A 15330-nucleotide genomic window follows, 5' to 3' on the forward strand; every position below is an offset into this window, starting at 1 on the left:
TGATGACTTGCAAAATTCATTCACGGTTGATGTCAATGAGACAATCACTCAATGGTATATTATTCCCCCATATCACAAAGGCCCACTTCCACCTTGTATTCCCCTCCACATGCACACTTGATAACATGTGAAATTCCCTAAAAAAATACAAAACATAAGTAATTCAATACTATTTAGTAGAATCAGTACACCTTGACATTTATGATCATGCCATCTTTTATCAGTACATAATAATTAAAAGCAAACAACGTATATTTTAGCAAACATGCAACTGCAGAGAAGTTAAAAGGCATTTTGACATGTACCCTTAGTTTCTCGAGTTGGTTCTGCAAACTCTGCATGTACTCCATTTCCCCATTCTTCTCAGACAAGAGAGCCTTGTGTTCCTCTTCCAGCGTAATCACTTCTGTGGCACTTAACTCTGGCTGTAATTGAAATCGACATAAGGAACAAACTTAACTCCAAACTCGTGGGAGGAGAGGGTGGGAAGGGGAGAAAGTAGATACATTACCTTGAGATTATTTATTTCACTCTTTAACTGCTCGATGGATTGCTTCAACTGAGACATCAGAATAGATATAAAGCATCAGTGAAGATATAACACCAAGTCTGACGGCACTGGTAAGTCGAGCAAAAATTTCAAATTCTATAACAAACAAAAAATTGATTTTAAGAAAATGCACAAATCTATAACAGTGAAGCCAACCTCAATGTTTTCTGAAACCAGTTTGGTTTTTGCAGAGATAACCTCATCAAGCTTAGATTGTGCAGTGTGCAATTTTTCCAGCAAAAGCATCTTGTCCTCATCTCCCTATGAAGCTTATAATCCAGTAAGATGCTAGGAATACAATTATTTTCCTGAACAAGAACTTCCTGGAAAATGTTCATACCGAGCTACAAGGAACCGGACCCTTGCTAGATTCTTCTGCAAGGTTCATTCAACATAGTATGAATAAGCTCATCATACACATCTTGAGTAAGCCATCAATAGAAATATAGACTAAATGTTTCCGAGTCCTCTCAACAGCCAGCTGTAAAACCATCCTAAGGTGTTTGGGTAGAAATACTGGCATTCAACTATTCTAATGTGTAATTTGTCATGTAGAACTTTTACAGAAAAAGCGTGAAATGCTTCTTTTCTCTTCGTTTTATCAAACTCACATTTTCTTTCTGATATAAAGCAGGGTCTTTCCTGTTCAAATCATTGGCAGGAAATAACTTCTCTTAAATGCATCATGGAAACTGAATTTATGTGACAATACCGAGGTCACATGTAAAGACTACAAGTGGAAAGATAAAGTTAATGTAACGAATAGTGATATGCTCTGTCACATGAGAAGCTATATGCATCATGGCTGCCAGAATAACCCCGTTAATCTGTTCCTTGTATAGTTGTATTTCAGGGTGGTTATGAGGGAGTTGTTGACATGTTACAGGATTGTGATAGGATCTGCATCAAATCTTAAACCAATTCCAACTAGTTACTGTCTAATTGTCTATACCTTGAGTCATATCAATTTGCATGCTACTGTCTTCATGGGGCTGCAAAAACAAAGTTTAGCGGTTTAGGTTTATCCTCATAGGAGATGAGTCAATGATTTGATATAATTGCAGTGAGGAGATAATATTATTGATAAAACTTGAAAGAACAACCGAATTACGTTGAATTATTTTGGTTTCTAGAGAAGTAATAGACAGAAGCATAAAGAAATACTGCAAATGACGATAGTTTTGATCATGTGCACACACAAGTATCATAATAAACTGCCTATTAGCAATACTCCAGAAATAGATACTTGGTTGTGCTCTTCAATATAAAATAAAATATCAGTGATAAACTATTGTGAGTCGTGCAGACAACGAAGCCAGTTTTCTGATGAGCACTGAAGGCTACAACAACCACCTAATCCACTATCCACTTAAACACAATACCAATCCTTACCTCATTACGCCGTTTATTATCCAGCCAGTCCTGTCAAAACACCACCCAAAGATTGGTAACAAATCTCTCCCAACATAGTGAGAAATCACAAGGGAAGAAAGCGATATTTAACCTTCTGTTCTTGCAATTTAGAGTTCATATCCTCAACAACCTTGGCATAATACGCCCTGGAAGCAACAGAATGACAAATCAGAAACTTATTACAAAATCAATGCGCTTTGTCTACAAGCACAATCTACTGTATCACCTCTTTTCAAGCACTTTTGCTGTAAAATTGCTTTTCTCTTGTCGAGTAAGTTCCAAAGTCTGCCAAAAAAAATCATAAGAACCAAAATTCTTATTAGCATATTTTCTTTTACTGAGCACAGAGCACCATTGAGTGTGGATGGAATGATGCAAAATAGCAAGGATAAGATATATTGCAAACCTCGAACACACAACTACAATACTAGGCTTAGCCATACAAATCTAACTTTTGCACACCATCTTTGTTGTTTGCATCAAAATTTACAACAATTAGATTTGAAAATTCTGAATGAAATGCTGCAGGATAGCAAGGATGAAAATATCATGCAATTTTTCAAACAAATAACTATAGAGCTTGGCCTATATATATGATTTTAACATTTATATACCGTCTTTGTTGTTATCATCAAAATGTAAACAATTACGAAGTAAATAAGAACACTTGACTGGACACAGCTACTAATTAGTCATAATCAGCATATAAACAAGTGATCTATCCAATTTCCTAATTTACACATGTAGCTAACAATGTAGAGTTCTAATTCTTCTAAATGCCTGTAATTGATCAATTCTAGCAAAGTAAACTGAAATTCTAAACAAATTAGGAAAAATGCATACCTGGGACAAGTTGAAGGAATCAGATTCCAAAGAGGTAATTCTTTTCTGCAACTCCAAAATTTTAGAGCATATTTCAGCTTTACTCTTAACCAATTGATCAGTCTCCTCCACAACTCGCTTCGTTTCCGATTTCGCTGAAACATCGTCACAATCATCATTCTCAATATAAATGCAATTATACAAATTACAACTTCGCATCAAATAATTTGAAATTCCTTCAGAAAGCGCGCGTAATTTTGAATTAAGCTCATGAAAACACATCAATCTAATTCGAAGACGAAGACGAAAATTAGGCAGAAATTGCAGAACGAGGAAACAAAAAAATGCTGTGTACCTGAGTTGAGATCTTTCTCGAGAGTGTGAATAGTAGTAATTTGCATTTGCTCCTCAACAGAAATCTTCGCCGCTTGATCTTCAACATCTGTTCGCAACAACGAAAATTAGGTTTTCTGCTCATCGTCGGAATCAGAGAAAAAGCTCGAGAGAAAGAGAGAAGAGGAGAGAGAAAACCGTTCATCTGAGTGCGAAGAGTTTTCATGTATTGCAAGTATTCCTCCATTGTTGTTGTGCTGGTTTTGGAGAGAGAAAGTGAAGAAGACGAGAGTGATAGAGAGTTAGAGAGAAAATTGTTTGAGTTTGAATGATTTGATTTTGATGTTGATGGAAATTGAAGAGCGTTTCAGCCTTTGTATTCAAAATCTTGCACCTCAAAACTCAAATGCTCTGCTTCTGCCCCTTCTGCAACTCCTGCTATTTGAATTTTGATTGCTACAGTTTTTATTTATTTATTTATTTATTTTTTTAGCGCGTTTAATGAATACCTACAAGTTTAAAAACTAATTTGAGTTGACTCGAAAATAACCCGATTCAGATTTTAACTTGTATGTGGTTATGAAAATATTGGTTTAGCAAACTATATCCAATCCAACCCAGTCATCAAATTAACACCTTTATGACCAAGTGCCTGTTATTCTATCAAAATTGGTCAGAACTAAAATGATCATCCAAGATATAGTTAAACATACTTCTAGTCTTTTAGAGTATCTCATCCCATTGAAATTGAAATGATAAATAATTTTTCACACCTCGATCCGGTCTATAATCTTTTAAAGATAGTTTTATTTATAAGACTAAATCACAATAAATGATTGATATTTTTCCTTTAACATGTAACACATGCGAGGAAGATTAGAACACAGAGTACAACATATAGTATTTCATATTAGATTACGATTAGTTTTTGCTTATCTTTCAAACAATTCCTTGCACATTTATTTTTCAAATTTTTGGAATAGATCCCAAAATCTAATTAATTTCCCCTATGCCATTTAAAAAAAATCCAAAAAAATATGAATAATTAAGATTTCAATATTCAATTTAGTCCAGTTCAATTTAGTTCCGCTTTGAAGTGGTGAACTACCCTCTAAAGCTACATTAAGTACTTGAACGTCAGGTGAAAGTAAACATAACATGAGTCACTATCAGCTTCAATTAAACCATCTCCCAACCATTGAACCATTTCTTAATTCTCCTCTAAAGCTAAAACATAATTACAGTGGATCTCACACGAAGCTACTGTAGTAATCACGAATCACCGCTATATAAGTCCGGCGAATGCGGAATCCTCACTATACGGCGGCGATGCGGCGGAGACAACAACGGCTGCTACAAACTGGGTGGCGTAAAGATGATTCAAACTTCAATTGGAGTCGTACATGGCGGAGACTCGCCGGAAACTACCGGAATCTTATAATGCTGCTGGTTGTCATTGCTCTTGCTCCTCCTATCTTCTTCCACTTTCGTCTTAGACGTTTTTACCAGGTACCCATTTTCACCTTTACTTACTGCTTTTTTGAAGTAGCTTTATTTTCGGGTGATTTTTATTGGTGCTGAATAATCCAAGTAAGAAATGATCAATTGTGTTGTTCTTGGATCATCTTTGATGTCATCCTATTGAAAGTTGATTTATTAGCTGTGATTTATGTATGGTTATACTTAGTTCAAAGCTAGATTGGAAAAAGTTTTGATTTTCGCTGCTAAATTAAGGTGTCTGTTGTACAGCCGGGTGTACTACGTGAACGAAAATCCCACACTCATATTTTGTTCATTTAAAAAAAGTGTAAGATGCACTGGCCACTCGGGTGTATACTGTATAATGGAAATTGCTGTAAACATTATGCTTAATTCATATGAGCACTACACTTTCCTAGAGTGATAGAGTTCATATGGAATTAAGTAATTTGCAGTGGTAGATTAAAAGGGTAGGAGATTAAGAACTCCCCTAGCTTATATAAACCCCGTTGTCGTGTTTAAGATTTCCCCATTTTCATGCTTTTCACTTACATTATCTCAGTTTTAATGCATACAAATTTCAAGTTTCATAGTGGCTTAGAATCTTATACGAAGTATTACCTTTTTTTAGTGTGGAAGTTTGACGCCTGAGGTTTTCATTTCATATTAGGCGAGCCTTGTTACACTCAATGTTGGTGTATGACTAGATCCTTTACATTGAGTTTTTGTAGATACAAATGAAGAATTGTGGTTGGATGAGACACCCACCTCTTGTTTGTGCTCATGGTGGTGACTCGACCAATGCTTTCCCTAATACGGTATGATTGCTTATTTATTGCCTTTTACAGATCACTACGGTGGACTTTTGGACTTGTAAAGTTCTTGTTGCCTAAAATATCCCCCCCTTTTCCCACCAAACACATCCTTCTCCATAACAGAAAACTACTAGGAATCCTCATGTAAAAGATCTATTGAGATTAAATGCAATTCTATTCGATGGTGATTACAGATGGCTGCCTATCGCAGTGCTCTTCGTTCTCGAGTAGACTGCATTGAAATTGATGTTTCTTGTTCAGCTGATGGAGTTCTTTTTGCACTGCATGACAGGTATATTAAGCTATCAACTTATTTGTCTAACTCTTCATGATGTTTCTTTGCTTTCATTTTTGGCATTGCTATTGTTTGATGGAGTTCCTATTAAACTATCATCAGAATTCCAACACATTTTTCCAATTAGGCATGCAACTGAGACATGTGGAGGGTATCAGGGTAAGAGAGAAGAAATTTGAAGTTATTAAACGCTACCAAACACAATGCATTACACTTTATTGGTAGCATTGTGCCTTAATTTTGGTGCCAAACCCCCCTGTTATATAAAAAAGGACAGAGGGAGTGATCTAGATTTTCTTTATGTGCAACTATGGCTTTATCAAATTCATTTGGTTGTGTGACTAGGTTCAGCATTCTCCACTTGTAGAGTTTCATTGTTGGAATTGGGAAAATATAAGGGTTAAGAAAGTAAGAATTATCCAACAATAAGGTCAGGCCATCAAGGAATTTTTTTATGCGAATGCCCCTTCTTACTCAATTTATTGGCTCATCTCAGAGATTTTTTTTGCTGATGTCAACATCTTTGAGTAATAAATGTCACTTGTAGCACAGAAATTTGTTGAGTCCTTTAAGAGGGGTCATTGTAGAAATGGAGGGAGAACAAGTAAAGGGGAGTGAGATTAGCATTCATTTTGTAAGAAATTCTCTAGAATGGCACTATTTTGGAAATTGTCAATAATTCAAGTGATAAAGTTATGGTTTTGAAGTTTTTTTGAGATTGATTCAAATTTGGCACAGACAGGGAGTTGCAGCGGATATCTGGAAATCATACTTCTAGAGTGGGCTACTTGAGTATGAAAGAAGTGAGTATCTTTGTTTACTTGTTAGTTCTAATTGTCGCCGTAAGAATTCTAAGCCACTTGGTTTGCTTTCCTACACACATCCTTATTGGAGAACTGTATTCGTTGCTTATATAAATATATGGTATACAACTAATATTCCTTCCTGGACAGTCTTCAATTTGAGTAGGACAAGGGACACTCTTTTGTTGCATACCTTCTATCCCAGTAAACCAAACTGCTGCACAAATCCTGGTTGTTTCCCCTTCTTCTGTATTGATTGAACTCACATGGAAGCAATATTTTTCTTGTTTATTACTCTGATCTGGGTACTTGTTTCAGCATGGCGTATATCTGAGAATTAGACTCAACTATTATATGAAAACTTTCAATATGTCTGATCTGAATTCCTATATGAAAATGTCAAGGGTCTCTATCAGAGTGTCAAAGATCAAATACCAGTACTTGAGAGTGTTGAGGTGAAATGAAGACTTCGGATTACATAGGATGTAAAAAATTATAAAATTTCTCGAACCCATCCTTACTTAGTTTGAGACAGCACAAGGTTATTATATCTATTTTTTTTTTTTTTTTTTTTTTTTTTTTTTTTTTTGCATCAATTGTGAGATCAAGATTAAATAATTAAGCGTCCTTGCTTATATTATAAAATATGTAGATTTTGGTACCTGCTGTTGAATATGTATATCCACCTTTTTGCAATTTAAAATAGAATTTGACTTGTTAGTAATGCAATCAGTATCTTTAATTTTTGCATGTAGATAAATGAACTGGATGCAGCACTTCAATTTCCAAAAGTTTTTGATGATCAGAAAGTTCCTACTCTTGAAGATGCTTTAAGGGTATATCAAATCTCGTTACTTGTACTATTTTCATGTTATATTTAGCAATAATTGAATTTTTTAATGTAGCTTTTCTCTTTATTTATGAACTTTTCTTATTCTTGTACACATCACATTATTTGTTAATACCGCTTTTGAGAAATTATTTCCTGATTATAGTGCATTTATTTCTAGCTGACTCCTGGTTGCTGTTATTGTCAGTTGGTGTCAGGTTCAGTACGGCAAGTCATCCTTGATGCAAAAGTTGGGCCTCCATTATATGAAAAAGGTCTTGTCGAGAAAATTTTAGCTGTTGTAAGTTTGATGTTTCTACTGTAGTATGCTTTGTCCTATTTTGAGTGTAATCCTTTCTTTCTTTCAACTGAACGTCTATTTGATTCGCTTATTGCTGTATAAATTTCTGAAAAAATTGAATTTATCTCCAAATTCATTTTCTATTTTTTTAAAATGAACTATTAAGGGTCACTGCTGAGTTTGACATGTTAAACAATACAAAATTAGTTCTCTTCACTTGAAAAAAATGTGTTTTGGTTTGATTTTATTAATGTTTGGTCTAACCTGATTTCATCTGATCAGGTCTAATGTCTTGGTCTGGGTAAACATTGACCGTATTTTTAGATTCACCTCAATGCATATTTTCCATATATCTAATCTTCCTGATTTTTATAAATATGCACTTAATGACATAAATAAGTATATGGATTAAGAAGTTTTGATCTTGTCTGGTCTGAATCATTCTGTCCCCGCTTTATTTAGACTTTTGATATATTTCAGGGGGCGTTTGGTATGAATAATGGAAATGGAGTGGAAAAGAAACAAATGAGGAAAGGAATCATTTAACTTTTACCTTTCCATTTGTTTGGTTTAATCATGGAAAGGAATCACTTAAACCTATCTTCCTTTATTTTTGTTTGAGGAGAGTAAGGGTAATTGTTACCTAAGGTTTTAGAGAGGTAACAAATGGGTGTATACCATTACCCTTGTAATTGTTACCCAACCAAACACTTGGTAACGGTAATGGTTGAAAATACAAGAACACTCTTACCAAACATGCTCAATGTAGTTCTGAGCTTTTTGTTGCTGTTGGGTTAGGAAGAGTTGCACTATCAAGTCACTTAATTACAAGAACTGAAATAAGCACAATTAAGTTGAACACTGGGAGGTTTTTTTTATTTATTTTTTTATTGTGGTTGTTCTCTAGTTGATAATCACTTGATATCCTCAATTTGCAAGGGTATTCTTTTCACAGTTCTCAGTTGTAGCTCCTGGTCTCTACATTAACCTTGAATTATCTACTGTATACTTACAGGTAAAGAGAACACATTGTACGAATTGCATTATATGGGCAAAAAGTGACACTTTAGTGAGGGAAATTATAAGACTCTCCCCAAACACTACGGTAAACATCTATTTTGTTCTTGTAAATCATTCCCTCTACAGTACCTGTTCTAATTATAAATTCTTGTGTTTTCATATCTGTTTTTCATGAATTTATTAAAGAAAAGATCAATATGCTTTGTCTATACTTCCTCCGTTCTAGTCATATTGCAACAACTGGACTTTTACACTATTTATCACGTTTGTTTGACCACGTATTATGATTTATACGTAAAGTAAAATATAGTCCTGTGGGATCTTATTAAATTCGTCTCGTAAAATACTTTCACAATATCAACTTTTTATAATTTTTACTCTTATACAATTATAGATATTTAGCATATAATATGTGCTTTGGGATGCGTAATTTCATCCTTGTTGCAATATTTGTGGAACAGAGGAAGTACTTCTGTACACTAGTGGCAATTAATGGCACACTGGTCGGTAAATTGGTAGGTAAGCATATTTATTTTGCTTGTGGTGAGTGCTGGCTATTTGTTCAGAGAAGCTGTGTCCTGCAAGTCATGGTCCTGTTTAGAGTTCCGGCAGAATAATCACTCTTAATACTCGCTCTTGCTGAATGTTTCCTTTAGAGATTGCTCTTCACAATTTCACAAATTTTCTTACTCTTCTAAACAGCTTTAGTCAGTTAACATCCATTCTTGTTGTTAGAGCAGTTCCTTCTGTAAGCCTTTTCAGGTCCTTCTCATATTTATGTCATAGGTCATATTTTGATGTCTTCTTGTGGTGTTCTGTAGGTTGGTTATATCGTTATGAAAGATCCAAAAACTGGGTTTCGATCCAATTTGCTGAGGATGAAAAGGGCAGGAATTGTTGGGGTTTACCATCCACTAATTGATGAAAAGCTTGTCCAAATCCTTCACTGGTAAGCATGTTGACGAGTTTTGTTGGTCAACTTTACACAACCGCCTTGTACATACCATTGTACCCTTGTTGCTTGACTAAGCTAATCATTTCAGTTGAAGTTGGAATATTAATATGATTACTGTATCGGTTTGTCAGGAGAAACAAAAAGATCTATGCTTGGACGGTGGATGACATGGTTTCGATGCAGGATATGTTAATTAACAGTGTTGATGCTGTTGTCACCAGTAATCCAGCTCTTCTTCAGCAACTCATGCTAGACACTAGAACTCAGTGTCTAGAGGAAGGCTTTTCTTTGCTCTGATGATGCTGTTGTATCTTCCTGTTGATTCCGTCTGAGCAGTTAAAGACCACAACATCACATATTAGTAATCAGGTTGGCTTTACCAACACTTCGATTAAGATTAAAGATTCTACTAGCATCAACTTTAGTTGTGTTATTCAACGCCGGCTTATATTCAGATCAATTCTAGACTTTAGAGTGCCAGAATGTTGACACTTATTAATTACAAACAGATTGGAGATTGCACAGGGAGTACAGAAGTATACTAACAGCAGGAATTCAGATGGCTTGTTTTTTTTTGGTGGTTGTCTAGTTCATGTCAGTAAGGAAGGCTCTACTTAATTACAATAGATGCAGTAGGTTCTCGTTTGCTCCCTATATAGGCTCCTAATGTTTCCTTGATTGAGACTGGCATTATTGTGTACAAACAGTTATAATACGATCAAAGTTATACATAATTATAAGATGTAACTCTTATTTTCCAAAAATATTACCTGTAGCTTATAAGATGTACTTACGTACTTACCCTAACATCTTTATTTGTTCTTATTAAACCTAAAGAAAATGTTTTTGGATGAAAAATTGTTTAGATGTTTCTATTGTAAAAGGTTAAGATTAGGCTATTCAAGTTCAATTTAAGGTCAAATCAACAACTTTGTTTATAGCTGAAAAAAATGATACGATGGTCAAAGTTTAAAGCAAAGAAAGTTAAAAATGACGATGCATGAAAGCATATAAAATCTTAGTGTATTGATGTTGTGATTTTTTAAGTTGTTATGAAACGTCATCTACGCTAAGACATGAAACATGTTAATAGCAAGTGGAATTTGATTACAAAATTTCCTTGATAATTTTGTTAAATATATGGCATGACATCACTACAAGCAATTGCGACATGTATTCGAGTTTAATGTGTTAGTATGCCTAATTGCCTAATATGGAGCAAAATCCAACTTTCTTACGGCTTGGTTTTTTTCTACTGAAATTTCTAGGAAAGAACTTAATTGAGGCAACTGTACTAGCATTTGGAATTTCATTGTACGAAATTTTACTTTTTTTTTTTTTTTTTTTTTGGAAAGAGTACGAAATTTTACTTATACTTGTTACATTCAGCTCGTTTGGAGTTAGTTTGAAATCAAAGAAATGGTAATGTATTCATTTATATACTTGATTGAGATGGTCATAAAAGAAAGTGCATAAGTATTGAACTATATACAAAGTATTTATTATCCATGAGTCCACAATTATTTATAATTGGGGTTGCTTAGGGTTTGAATTAGGCAAGATTTCAAGCATATTAATGATGTAGTCAAATTAAATGAATGAAGAATTTAGTTTTTTAATAATTAAGTTTGGAGATTTTGCAATAAATATCATATTTGGGGGAAAATGTATGAAAAAAGGGTAATAGAGCATCATGAAGAGAGTGAGGGATAGCTCAAGTGGTTAGAGCTCCTTCCCGATTCAAGAGAATCATGGGATCGATTCTCATCTCCGCCCTTTACATATCATATGATTTTTGAAAAAAAAAAGAAAAAAACTTAAATCCACAGCGATGACAAACGAACCCTAACTATTGGAGTATTGGGTCTCATCATATTGCGTGTTATGGTACTCCATATTTTAACCAAAAAAAGGGAAGAAGATAATATATCAAAGGGATTGGTCATAAATTGTGTATAATAGGAAGAAGAAAGTGTGACAAATATGGAGTATATGAAGAATTGGAAGTAGTCTCAAATGGAAGGCAAATTAAAAACAAAATTTACTCTCTACCCATATAAATTAAGATAAAAATGTTTATTAGTAAACCGACCGACTTGAAACGATCTACTCTAAGCATAAAATTCTTTTCCATAAGTACTTTATGATTGACGCAATTTTATTTTATTTTATTTTAGAAAGGATTAACGCAATATTTTGGTCAGTGTTTAATGTGTTGCTTATTTCTGAGTGTAATTGATTCTATTGTATATATAGATAATATTATCAATCATAAAATTCTATCAAAACTATATACTAAAAGCGAAACCAGGAATGACACATGTTATCTAGTGGTTAAATTTTTTTTTTGCCCATTTTACTTTTCGTTTATATGCAGATTATTTAAGAAAATTATTTTATAATAATCCAAAATACTTTTCTTCCAATTAAATTCTTAACAATAATTATTCTCTATATAAACCCAACTATATATTTTTACATATACATAGTATTTTATATTAGGTATTTTTTTTGTAAAAAAAATGAAAGTATATTAGGTAAATATTATTAATAATACTGCTTTATATTATCCTAGTTTTCGATAATACTATTTTTTTTTAACCAGTTTTGTTACTTTTGCATTAATGTTTAATTCAATTTAAAATAAAATCATTTTGTTAACACACATATATGTACACTTTATTTTCTATTTTTAAAAGTCGTATTAATAATAATGCATCACGCGCGGGTACTATCCTTAGAATTTTATCTACCTCATAGACCATTTTTTTTTTATATATGTATAAATTAAGTCTAAGTGTCACTAATCTTGACATTGTTATAGCTAGGTATAAAATTAAAGTTATATTTATTTTTGAATTAGTATTATGAGTATAATTTTTTTTTTATAAAATTCAATACAATAACTCTTTATAAAATTTAATAATAATCGTACATTGTACGGAACTTAAACTAGTTTTTCATTAAAATCCGAATGCACTTGACCCCACCTAGTATTAATAGAATTGAAATTTATGATACCAAAATAAAATTTTCTAATCCAAATATGACCTACAATGACAATACAAATAACGAATGACGATGGAAAATTCGAAAATATGACCTGTTTTACATTGACTATTAGTTTTCACAATTTTAATCACTATAAGGTCAAGATATCATTTGTATCATAACAAAATAAGTTACATGAGTATTAAAAGAAAAAAAGTTACATGAGTAATTCAAACCGAACACTTTAATTTCACTCTAATAAGACTTGAAACAGATTAATTCAAATCAAATCCGATCCGAGCAACCCATTTATCACCTTAAAAAAAACGAGGAGGGGAGCAGCCAGCTCTCTCAGCAGGAGAAGAAAGCTGACCCGGCAAGACACCGCGTCAACCCATAAATTATGAACAAATCAGTTACCCCATCATTACATTTTTGCTGATACTGCTTTCCCATAAACTGCCTTCCAATTTCTCTCCTGTGACCAGGTCTACCACCATGGAAGCTTTCCAAGAAGGTGCTTTTACACGCAATTCTACTTGCTTTCACTAGAAATATTCCTTCCTTCTACTTCAGTAAGTTCGTTCTTCGAAATTTCTGTATAAGTTTTTCAGTATTCTTAACAACTTTGTCATTGAATTTCCTGTATTTTGATAGGATTTGTTTGTTGGTAATACTTCATCCAAAAGAACAAATTTTTATTGAGTTTCAATTAGGTTATGATGTGGGAATTGATTCACTATGTTAGGAATGAATCATGACTGACTTTTTTCTAGAGTTTGAAGATTTTGCGTTGGAATTGTTCTGGTATTTTTTGGATGCTTTTGAATTACTTGCCGATGAAATTATTGCTTTCTGCTTAGTATTTGCTTCGTTAATTGAAGATTTGGTTCAATTCTACTTTATTCGAATCAAGATTCTTGCTTAATTGGACTGGAATTGAGTACTTTAAATGCTAATTGATGGGTTCCATGGAAAAGGGTTTTGTGCATTACTGTTGTGTTGCGAAAGGGGGTAGGATATTACAGGCATACAGTGGAGGAGACGATGAAATCGAGAAATTGGCGGCGTTGTGTTTGGAAAAAGCTCCTCTATGCCATAGATGGTATTCTCAGACCATGAGTAAGAGGACTTTTATGTTTTTGATGGAAGATGGATATGTTTATTTTGCCATTGCCAATGAGGGTATTGGAAATCCTGCCCTTCTCCAGTTCTTAGAGCATGTTAGGATCGAGTTTAAGAAGATTGCCAAGAAGAGTTCGGGTGGTCGGAAGGGGGGTGCTTCCAATGTTAACTTACAGGAACAATTGGTTCCTGTGATTCGTCAATTGATTACCTCCTTACAAAATGTTTCACAAACCGGAGCAAATGGTGGTAGTGCGAACCCATCTTCATCTCCTTGTGTTTCATATTATGGGGAGGTGGTGGAAGTTGCAACTTCTACTAAGGCGCCTTTGTTAGGTAATAGTAAGACCTTGAAGCAAGACAAGAAGGTTAAGGATCATCACATGATTGCCATGAGAGGTATTGAGCTTGAAGAAAACCGTAGGTCTACAGACCGAGGGCACAGGGGTGATTCAGACTCTAATCCTGCAGGTGCAACAGTTTCTCCATTGTCATTGCACAAGGATATGAGCTCTTCCATGAGGCTGAGATCCCAAACCACAAGAAGAAAATGGTGTCGCCTAGTACGGTTAGTTCTTATCGTTGATGCTGCAGTATGCATCTTATTGTTTCTAGCTTGGCTGCTGATTTGTCAGGGTCTTCAGTGTGTTCGTCATTGAGTAATTTTTTTCTTAAAATGTTATGGATATTGGAGTACATAGTTCCAATAACCATCACTTTACAGGATTCTGAAGTATGTATAGCAGTTACTTTTTAGCCTGTGGCGTAAACATTCCTATTCTGTAGCATTCAGTGCTAGAATATGTGTACAGGTCTATAGTTTCAGAACTTGAATGTTACATGAGCTGTAAGCTATCATATTATTTAACAGGATCACTCAATACTTGAGCTCTCAGCATTTCCTGCTTCTTAGTTGAAATTGAAATCCAACAGTGTTACTTAAATACTTAAGCTGTTTGGTTTGTTTTAAAGCCTGATCCAGGTTCACAGACCTGGTATAATTAATGGAAGGGCACTTAGACATATGCTCAACAGGTCAATTACGTTGGCCAAATAACCTTTGTTAGCTCATACATGTTATTCTTGTGAATTGGTTTGCATAATAAACACTTGTTCTTAGTAGCACAATATAGTATCATTTTGTACGTTTTTTTTTTTTTTTTTTTTTTTTTTTTTTTGGGGGGGGGGGGGGGGGGGGGAGGGGGGTGTGTGGATAATATACATATGTAGCTCTCTTTCTTGGTAAAAAAGCTTCATGATAACTGGTAGGTATCATTGTTTTAATTTTCTGTTGATTGATGACTGTGACTCCCTAAATCATTTTGGGACTAAGGCTTTGTTGTTGTTGTTGATGATGATGATGACTGTGACTCTGTGAGACCTAGGTTTTGTGTACTTGTGAGGCAGTTAGACTTGTTCTAGATTAGCTTTGAGTTTAATATGCATCGCAAGAGCCTATGAATAGTAAGACCTGTTTACATTCAAGTTCGATTGGCAAAAGGGAAAGAATAAAAAATAAAAAAGGGAATGTCTTAGTGGAAATTGAAACTTCTCGAGTAAAATAGTTATTTTGAAGGATTTTATTTCTGCTGGACTACC

General features: G+C 34.1%; 3 protein-coding genes across 4 annotated transcripts; 2 read left to right on the plus strand and 1 right to left on the minus strand.

Moving 5' to 3' along the window:
• Nucleotides 1–182: 182 nt before the first annotated feature.
• LOC110739097 (centrosomal protein of 128 kDa-like) lies at nt 183–3365 on the minus strand. Its single transcript, XM_021919550.1, has 9 exons — nt 3317–3365; nt 3141–3227; nt 2807–2940; nt 2190–2248; nt 2055–2109; nt 1943–1972; nt 707–811; nt 512–559; nt 183–425 (listed from the first exon to the last, which is right to left on the minus strand). The coding sequence occupies exons 1-9, from the start codon at nt 3363–3365 to the stop codon at nt 183–185; spliced, it is 810 nt and encodes a 269-aa protein (XP_021775242.1).
• Nucleotides 3366–3927: 562 nt separating this feature from the next.
• LOC110739143 (glycerophosphodiester phosphodiesterase GDPD4-like) lies at nt 3928–10379 on the plus strand. 2 transcript variants are annotated; one of them, XR_002514737.1, is made up of 10 exons: nt 3928–4627; nt 5329–5415; nt 5607–5704; nt 6450–6510; nt 7266–7346; nt 7548–7640; nt 8656–8745; nt 9482–9609; nt 9747–9984; nt 10125–10379. XR_002514737.1 is itself a non-coding variant. In XM_021919605.1 (9 exons), the coding sequence occupies exons 1-9, from the start codon at nt 4421–4423 to the stop codon at nt 9910–9912; spliced, it is 1011 nt and encodes a 336-aa protein (XP_021775297.1). In that variant the 5' UTR covers nt 3928–4420; the 3' UTR covers nt 9913–10379. The 2 variants fall into 2 exon arrangements, 1 of the variants encoding a protein (XP_021775297.1); XM_021919605.1 differs by having other exon boundaries at nt 9747–10379.
• A 2561-nt stretch (nt 10380–12940) lies between these two features.
• Nucleotides 12941–14639, plus strand: LOC110739144 (phytolongin Phyl1.1-like). The gene has a single exon (XM_021919606.1). The coding sequence runs from the start codon at nt 13569–13571 to the stop codon at nt 14388–14390; it is 822 nt and encodes a 273-aa protein (XP_021775298.1). The 5' UTR covers nt 12941–13568; the 3' UTR covers nt 14391–14639.
• The last annotated feature ends 691 nt before the right edge of the window (nt 14640–15330 follow it).

This window comes from Chenopodium quinoa, unplaced genomic scaffold, assembly GCF_001683475.1.
Source record: "Chenopodium quinoa cultivar QQ74 unplaced genomic scaffold, ASM168347v1, whole genome shotgun sequence".
Lineage (NCBI taxonomy): Eukaryota > Viridiplantae > Streptophyta > Magnoliopsida > Caryophyllales > Amaranthaceae > Chenopodium > Chenopodium quinoa.